This window comes from Copadichromis virginalis, linkage group LG16, assembly GCF_057382275.1.
Source record: "Copadichromis virginalis isolate Kocher_CV1m ecotype Utaka linkage group LG16, C_Virginalis_male_GT1.1, whole genome shotgun sequence".
In the NCBI taxonomy this organism is placed as follows: domain Eukaryota; kingdom Metazoa; phylum Chordata; class Actinopteri; order Cichliformes; family Cichlidae; genus Copadichromis; species Copadichromis virginalis.
In genome coordinates this window covers 28,972,873-28,982,428 of record NC_140633.1, presented here as the reverse complement: position 1 = coordinate 28,982,428, position 9,556 = coordinate 28,972,873, and the positions used below count along the sequence as shown (strand labels likewise).

General features: G+C 40.2%; 1 protein-coding gene across 3 annotated transcripts in view; it reads right to left on the bottom strand.

Annotated features, from left to right (window-relative positions):
- Positions 1–352: 352 nt before the first annotated feature.
- Positions 353–9,556, bottom strand: part of LOC146691021 (polyprenol dehydrogenase) — a 61,470-nt gene continuing 52,266 nt past the window's right edge. For all 3 annotated transcript variants that reach the window (XM_085434309.1, XM_085434308.1, XM_085434305.1), the window contains one exon: positions 353–6,089. In XM_085434309.1, the coding sequence (XP_085290435.1) occupies positions 5,910–6,089 (180 nt within the window). In that variant the 3' untranslated portion in view covers positions 353–5,909. The remainder of the gene's footprint in view (positions 6,090–9,556) is intronic.

The following is a 9,556-nucleotide window of genomic DNA, read 5'->3' as shown; positions in this document are numbered from 1 at the left end:
TACTAGTAGGTAACAGGAAGAAATAAACGTGAGAACTTGCATTGTTTTCACTGTGGTTGCAAAAAACCTATTTATACTGTGAGGCTCTAAAAATCATTCAATTTTAGGGTAAATGTGAGATTAAAGTTAAGATCAGGCAGGCACTGTAAGACTGAAGAAAAACAATTTAAGTGAATGTAAGGTCCTCTATTGTAATGGAAAAATGACCGTGTGTGTGTGTGTGTACGTTTCACTGATGGATCTGAGAATGTCTCAAAAGTTCAGACAGTGCTCGAGGCTCGCTGTCTCATGTCGAGCAACATCAGACTGACGGTTTCTCACTCACACGCTGGGAAGAAGGATGGAGAGCAAATGGCACAATGATATGTTTATTGAGAGGCTTTGGATAATAGAAAAGGTGACGGCTGCTGCTGGAATGTCACAATAATTGACCAAAAAAACCCCAAAAAAAAAGAAGAAAAAAAAAGATCATAGACATCAACACCCTTATCTAGAGACACGCACGCACGCACGCACAGTCATTCATACACAAACATTCTTCACCTCCACTCCAATCACTCCAGAGAGAGAGAAATCGTATCAATGCACAGGACAAGACGGTATCACAAGTTCTACGAGTTAATTTCTACATGAAAAAATTCACAGTTAACACATCGGTGAGGGAGATTTCTTTTTTAGGCACAGCAAAAGCAATAAGATCAACAACAACGAAATAATGATAAAAAATAAAACATTCCACACATTTCAATAAAAACTCAGGGGGCCCAGGTGCACTGAATGTTTACAATGGATTTGAGGTGGGAAATGTCTTCGATTTGCAGCCTCCAGGGGCTCAATTGAAAGGTCGCTCTCACAACAAAGGAGAAAACAGTTTAGGGGTGTATGCAATAAAGGTTAAACGACACTAGAATGTGGCTTCTTTTAACTGGAATAGTACCAGAGTAAGGACTCAGTTCATCTGGTTTTACCCCCCGTTTACATCTTTATATCACTGAATATACAGTGGAGTGCCTGCTTTCTGATTTTTTGGTATGTTCATCACACTTAAATGTTTCAGATCATCAAACAAAATGAAATATTAGACCAAGATAATAATAATAATAATGTATACTTTATTGATCTCCATGGGGAAATTCCTCTCTGCATTTAACCCGTTCACTCAGTGAAGCAGTGGGCAGGCATTGGGCGCTCGGGAAGCAGCGTGTAGGGACAGTACCTTGCTCAGGATAGCCGTTCAGTGGATTCGAATCCTCAATCTTCCGATCATGGGGCCACCAATCTACCTACTGAGCTATCCCTGCCCCCCCAAGATGATACAAGTAAACACAAAATGTAGTTTCTAAATGAAGGTGTTTATTATTAATATTATTAAGGGGGGAAAAATCCAAACCTACATGGTCCTGTGTGAAAAAGTGATTGCCCCACCTTGTTAAATCACGATTTAGCTGTAATTAACCACGTTTTACAAAGTTGAGTGTAGTTTCACTGCTAGACTAAGGCTTATTTACTGCCAGACCTGGTGAATCAAGAAACCCCTTAGATAGAACCTGTCTGACAAATGGTGAGAGCCATTATCCACACCTGGAGAAAACCTGGAACTGGGGTGGATTTCCCAGGAGTGGCCAGCCTACCACAGTTACCCCATCCAGGAGGTCACAAAAGAACCCGGAACAAGAACCAAAGAACTGCAGACCTCACTTGCCTCAGTTAAAGTCAGTGGTCATGACTCCACCATAAGAAAGAGACTGGGTCTGCATAGAGTTCCAAGACGAAAACCACTCCTGAGGAAAAGGAACATAAACTTGGGTTCTGCAGCAGGACAATGATCCAAAACACACCAGCTCCACCTCTGAATAGCTTAAGAAAGACAAAATGAAAACTTCATTGTGGCCCAGTCAAAGCCCTGACTGAATCCGATTGAGATGCTGCGGCCTGACCTTAAAAAAGCAGTTTGTGCTTGAACAACAAATGTTCTGCAAAGATTCATCAAAATTCCTCCACAGCGTAAAATACTCATTACCAGTTATCGCAAACGTTTGACTGTAGATTGCTGCTGCTAAGGGTTATTATGTTTAGGGGGCAATCACTTTTTCACACAGGGCCATGTAGGTTTGGAATTTTTTCCCTTTAATAATAAAACAATTTCATTAGGAAACTGCATTTTGTGTTTACTTGTGTTAACTTTGTCTAATATTTAAATTTGTTTGATTATCTAAAACATTTAAGTGTGACAAACATACAAAAACATTGGAAATCAGCAAGGGAAAAAACACTTTTTCACACCAGTGCAAATATACACATTTAAGATTTTGCAGAACTTGGGACTGGAACATTTAATATAAATGTGATCCCAGGTTGTTCAGAGGAATGGCTATTTTTAATCTACAAATGTCTTCACTGGTCTCCTCCAACGCTTTGAAACGATCATATACGAGTAAATAACACACAGATAATATCACAGACAGTTACTGGAGCTGTTGTTCTTTTTCTATATTTGCAAATCGAGTTCAGAAAGTTCACCGTGTTGTCGTGTCTGTGTAGAATGCTTCAGGAGGACGCTAAATACCGTATATAACCGGGTAAATCAGTGATAATTTAGCAGTCACTTCTGCACGTCGACACGATAAGCACACTGAGACAGATCCGTGCGCGTTTCCTCCTTTCGCCTTTGGAAAACCTTGTGCTCAGATAGAAGGGAGAGTCTGTGACATTCCCCCACTCGCCCTTTCCAGCTAAAATACATCTACTGTAGCAGCTGAGAAAAACACGGTAGCTCTTTGACAGGATGTATGTCATATTGTAGCCTTGAATTCTTTCAATAAGCGCCACTGAGTGGATAGGCTGGTGTTTTTATTTGTGTGAACGGAAGCATGTGCATTTTATATTTATATATCTATATGTAGAGATATATATAGATGTATAGATATGCACTAGGTTTGGCTGTTTGTTATTTAATCAGTACCTTACAGTGGCCAAGGGCAACCACACAGTCAAACAAAGGAAGCACTGAGGCAATAAACTGTTTTCAAGCAGCCTGAAAAACAATACAACACTCAAAAGACTGAGCAATATTGCTGGTATTTAGAGTCAGCTCACACACAATTGCTAATCTAGAAAAAAAAAACCTTTGATGTTTGCTTTAAAATTATATTTTAATTTCTAATCAGAATAAGCCTCTCTTATGGGATGTAAACTTTGATGAGTTGTCTTGGAGTTATGGTGCCTTCACATCATATCAGAGTCCGTGTCACACCCTGATAGTTATAATAACTACGACCGGGAGGCGTTCCTTTTATTTTTTCTGTCATTTTTTCATCCCCTCAAAATTTTTCTCCCACAATTCAGCGTATTTGACTTGGCACCGGATAATAATAGATACTGAATACCTGGAAGCCAGATGAATACAGATGGCTTCCTCATCTCAGCCAAATGTATCAGTCAAAACTAATAAATTCCAAATGTAACGGCTTCAGTATTATACCGTCAGTATTTGTGATGCTCATAGGGCCGACTGCCATGAGATTGTGAATCCTCGCAAAGTCCTGGGAATCTTAAAGAGGGTTTTTTAGCATAATGCCTCCCTTCAAAGTGCAGGTTCCTGCGCATTTTTGCAATCTTTGTCAACTCATATATTCAAATATTCATAAGATATTAGGCAGATATTTGGGTTGACACATCATTGGTAGATATATCACATGAACCAAAAAGCCCAACACACTTATGAATAACATAAACCAAAAATGACTTTATAAGATGACAAGGATGGGGCAAATACGCCTTTATTTTTTCCCCTTGTAAATTTAGACTGTCGTCTGATTTAGCGGTGGCGGCAGCGGGTCAGTCTGTCCTACAAATTCTCTGAAGGATGATTTTTTCGTCTCGGAATTGAGACAAATACTTAAACTGCTTGACAAAACAGTGAGAATCACATTAAATTTAACCATTTAAGCAATGAGTGCCTTAAAGCTGATGCCTTTTTCCTTTATGCATTTTCTTCCATTACACTTTGTTCCTATTCTTCATGTCTGACACTGTGCCACTGGCTGAATTAGCTACCACAGTGATACTATCGCTTCACATGCGGCAGATCATAATGAATGCTGGATGCGAACTGGCTTTATTCAAAGCAACAACGTACACATACACTACAGCGATGACTTGTGGTTAAGGATTTTAGCCAAAACTTAATTAATTTGAGATAACACTTTTCATCCCCACAGCTAAAACATGTTAATCACAGTGGAGATGGCATTAAGTGTGTCTTTGTATGTGTGTAAGAGTGTGTGAGCATGTTCCTGCATCACAGACAGACGTGTTTATTTGCTGTGCGCTTGTTTGGATAAGCCTATGCCTGGATGTACTGCTTCCAATGTTTCTGAGTGAGTGTCTGTGTGTGTGTGTCAGCTCAGCAGATGGAGTTTGATTCTCACTACTGGGAAATCTCAATCCCACAATGCACTGGGAGCGGCGCCAAATGAGGAAGAGGCAGTAGCAGCAGCAATGAGGAACCAATCACAGTTTGAATGCTGAAAAAATGTGCTTTCCCCTCTCTCGCATTCCTTCTCGTTGCAGTTCCTCCGGGGTTAGCCATTGTTGTGCTATCCATCAGCATGAATTGGGTCTATACATGAGTTAATTCTTAGCTTGTGTGCATAATACATGCACACGTATCACAGACACAGAAAAAAGCGATTAGCACAGATCACAAAGGAAAACGGTGACAAAATGAATTTGAGGTCGGTTCCCAAACCTTTTTTTTTCTCATTTTTTTTGAGCAGACAACCAGAAACAGCTGGAAATTCCGCTTTAGAAATAACAGCATAAAAATTCACAGCAACTCAACCAAACGTTTCATCACTCTTGGGTCGAAGGGGAATCATTCCAAATTTAGGCTTACTGTTATCTGAAATATCTCCCTTTTTTAAAACTCTTCCCAAATCCCCCTAGCAGTCAAAAGGAACATCTTTTATTGGGTTACTGCGCGCCGGAGAGAGGAAAGAGGAGACGATGATGGATTCTTAGCTTTTCAGCTAAATTCACGTCTGTAAAAACATCTACTCATGCAACTACAACCAGCAGTTAACATGATTCAATAGTAACCAATAAAAACAAAGTGCTCCCAGTAAAAGAGGCCGGATGGCAATACGATCTGAGAAATCGCAGTGATGTGTCAACGCAAACTGATGACATCACATTCCCTTGCCACAGCAAGGCAGGATCAGATCAGATCATTGTCGTAGTGTGTAAATGTGTGTGTACTGTATGTGCGCGTATGCTAGGGTTTGACCAATATGTTATTTTGTTGCCAAAATTAAGCTTTTGGATTATTTTACTGGAATTTTTTGTTGATGTGAAAAAGCTTCCAAGAGGAATTTAGTTATTGTGGGCCGGACTAATTGAAAAATCAAAGTAAGGTTTGTATCATAGCAGATGACTGATTCTCTGATACGCGATCAGGGAATCAAACTCATCATATCATTGGTGGGTGCCATTAACTGATATCTGACTAGATGGCGCCAACAGCAACTCTCTGCTATCCATGACAGCAAAATGACATATAGCTACAACCCTAGAGTGTGGTTGTGTGTGTGTGCAAATATGTTTGCTTGCTCACAGTGAAAAGCAAAAAAAGCATCTTCCATCCCCTGTAGCCCTTCTTTGGCAGGTCTGGAAAAAAGAAAATAAAAAATAAAACTAAAAAAAAAACGCTAAAAGAAAGAGATCTTTGCTCTCTAAACAACCAATCACAGTCCAGCACTGGATTATGACACTTGTAACAAATTGCTAGCAACGCCCTGATGTGAAGTATGAAAAAGGGAGGAGAGAATGGCTGGCCGCCCTGAATATAGGGTCTTTTTTATCTGATGTTGTCAAATGGGTTTAGTCCTGTTGGTCATCCTTGTCTCATGCTAGTGGAGGTTCAGCAACTGGAGGCTGATTTCCCATAGGCTCACTTGCAGCTGGGGATCAAAGGTCAGCGGTGTTGTCATCTCCCTGCACCCATTGGCCCAGTAACCTCCTCCACAATCTCCCTCCAGAGCAGGTGACAGAGCAGCAGAGAGCACAGTGGTAGCGCCCTCTTCAGGAGTCTAGGGACAAACACATAAACACAATTAAAAATTTAAAGAGCTCCTGCATATAAAATATATAAAGAAAAGAACTGGAATGGAAGACAAGATCAACAACAACCTATCTTCACGTAGACAAAAAAATGTGCCTAAGTGTGTGTGTGGACACGGATGAAAGAGTAGGGCTAATGTCACTGTGTGTTAGCATCACTGAAAGGAAGGCTCAGGGTAAGAGCATGTGTGTGTGTGTGTGTGTGTGTGTGTGTGTGTGTGTGTGTGTGTGTGTGTGTGTGTGTGTTTTCATGGTTGAGCGTATGCTTGAGAGTGCTGGTGTTGATGCATTTTAACAATGATCTCAGTGTCAGCAGTGAGACCAGCAGCAGGTTTCTGAGCAGAGAGAGGATCACAACCTGAAAGCTTTAACAGCACACTTGCATACTCGTGTATAACAGTACGTGAGTGCTGTCTGTGATGTGTGTATGCTGTACTACTGTGCAATAATTTCAAACATCAATTTTAATTGTTCTTCTAAGTGAATTATCATTGTACTTGAAGGGCTGAATTTTTAAGTACAAAAAAGGAGGGGGGGGGGGGGTATTGGCAAGCAAAACGTGTTCTTCATAATTCATTTTGCTGTCTGTAGTTAAAAAGTCTCTCCATCCACGTAGGAGTTTTAGTACAGAAAGACAACAGCAACAACAAAACACCCAACTCTTTCTGTGATTGGGGAGGGGCAACGGTTGGATGCTTGATGGTAGGGCCATTTTAAAGTATGCAGATGACACGGTCATTGTCAGTCTTTTATACTGATAGTTAGTGCAACAAAATTATCCTCTTGCTCTCTTGATTTTTTACCTGCATCATTATTTAAAAATGTCTTTTACTCTACTGGTCCCTGTATTCTTACTATAATTAATACCTCCTTGGCCTCGGGCATAGTCCCTGCCTATTTTAAAACTGCTGTTATACATCCCTTGTTAAAAAAGCCTATGCTGGACCCATCTCTCACTAGCAATTATAGACCGATCTCAAAAATTCCGTTAATTGCTAAGATTCTAGAGAAGATCGTGGCTAAGCAGCTTACAGCAGTTTTAGATAAATATAGTATTTTCGACAAATTTCAATCTGGCTTTCGTAAAGTTCATTCCACTGAAACAGCCCTTCTTAGAGTTTCTAATGACATTTTGTTACAAAGCGATGCAGGTAAATGTTCTGTTCTCTTAATGTTGGATCTTACGTCGGCCTTTGATACTGTTGACCACTATATTTTACTTAACAGGCTGAAACACTGGGTTGGTGTCTCTGGGACTGCATTGAAATGGTTCTCCTCGTATCTCTCTGAACGATATTCTTCTGTGGCAGTTTCTAAGTATAGATCATCTTCTGCGTCCCTGTCTTTTGGTGTGCCACAAGGCTCTGTGCTAGGGCCATTACTGTTTTTAGTTTATTTACTCCCTCTTCAGCACATTTTGAGCCCTTTTGAGGATATTTGTTACCATTGTTATGCAGACGATATCCAACTCTATATATCTTTTAAACCGGAAGAGGCTTCTAAGCTGCGGCTTTTAAATGTGTGCTTGGAAACCATTAAAGGCTGGATGGCTGAAAACTTCCTCCAACTAAATGACAGTAAAACCGAAGTCCTCTTATGTGCCCCAGATAGACATATACCCAGTATAATAAATGCTCTTGGTCCTCTTTCAACGTTTGTAAAACCATCTGTCAGGAACTTAGGGATTATCCTTGATCCTGCTCTTACGTTAGATAGTCATGTTAAATCTCTTGTTCGGTCTTGCTTTTATCATTTAAGAAATATTTCTAAATTGAGCTCTATTATATCCTATACCGAACTGGAGATTGTTATTCATGCTTTTATCTCTTCACGACTGGACTATTGCAATTCCCTGTTTACTTGTTTAAATAAAGGTTCTTTGGAGCGTCTGCAGATCGTTCAGAATGCTGCAGCAAGACTTTTGACGAAAGCTTCTAAATTTTCACATATAACACCGTTGCTCATGCAGTTACATTGGCTTCCTGTTGAATTTAGAGTCCAGTTTAAGATTTTGGTTTTAACTTTCAAGGCTCTTCAACAACAAGCACCACCATATATCATTGAACTTTTACAGCCCTATGCCCCTAGTAGGTCTCTGAGGTCGAGTAGTCAGGGCCTACTTGTCATTCAGTATACGAGACTGAAAACTAGGGGTGATAGAGCTTTTGCTACTGTGGCCGCCAGACTGTGGAATTCCCTTCCTCAGGACTTACGATCCGCTGATTCATTGATTACTTTTAAAAAACAGCTAAAAACACATCTTTTTAAAACTGCCTTTTGCTAACTTTGTTTGTGTCATGGTCCTGAGTCTGTGGACTCAGTGTTTTGTGTTTCTTTATGCTTTTGTTCATTCCGAGTGTGTATTCTGTTGTGATTTTGCCATTTGTTAGGTTTCTGTTCTTTGCCTGCCTGCTCCCACTTCTCTGTGTTCCCTCTGTCTGGCCATGGTGTTATTGTCTGCTCATGAGTCTGCCTGTCAAGTTCAGTGTCCTGTCTGGTTCTCTGTGTCTGTTAGTTTCCTGTTTTATTCTGAAGGTTCATGTCTGATGTGAGTGTGTTCAGTTTACATTTCCCCTGTCCCGTCAGCTCTGATTTCTCCCAGCTGTGTTGCCCTCCTGTCTCTCATCCCCTGATTACTGGTGTGTGTATTTAAGCCCTGTGTGTTCTCCTGCCTGTTGCCGGTTCGTCTGTGTAACATTGCGTCAGTCTGTGTTCCTCGGTGTCCTGCTCGTCTCTCTGCCTCTCTTCCCTTTTTGTTTCATCTCAGGTTTGTCATTTAGCTTTCCCAGTTCAGGTCTTTAGTTTTGTCTTCCCTCTTGCCTGTTTTGCCTTCTCACCACTGTGTAAATAAACTCACCAGCATCTCATCCACTGCCTGCATCTTGGGTCCTTCTTCTAACTCCACACGGCTCGCCTCGGCAGCCGTGACAGTTTGTATTTTGTCTTTTTAATCTGTTATATCTTGTAAAGCACTTTGTGATCTCTATCTAGAAATGTGCTATATAAATAAAATTTTACTTACTTACTTACTTTTACATACACGGAAAGGAAAACCAGCCATAAACATGCTATTGAGCCCTTTTTCAGGTGGTGTAAAAATTGTTATCTCCAGCTCAACATATTGAAAACCCAGAAAATAATTGCGGATTTCAGGAAAAATTCCAGCATATCTGATTCCACAAACATTAAGGGTCAAACCAAGGAATGTGTCCCTGCAAATATCTGGGGACTATTATTGATTCAAGCTTGAATTTTCACACAAACTGTGAAGCAGTGTCCAGAACACTTATATATATGTACATTTATATTAACCTGTAAATTTGCAATTTTTGTACGTATCTTTACATATACACTGTAATATTGCATATTCTGTATATATTATCACTGTGACGGTGTTGCAACTACTTGCACTTTAAATTCTGATTACACCACATCT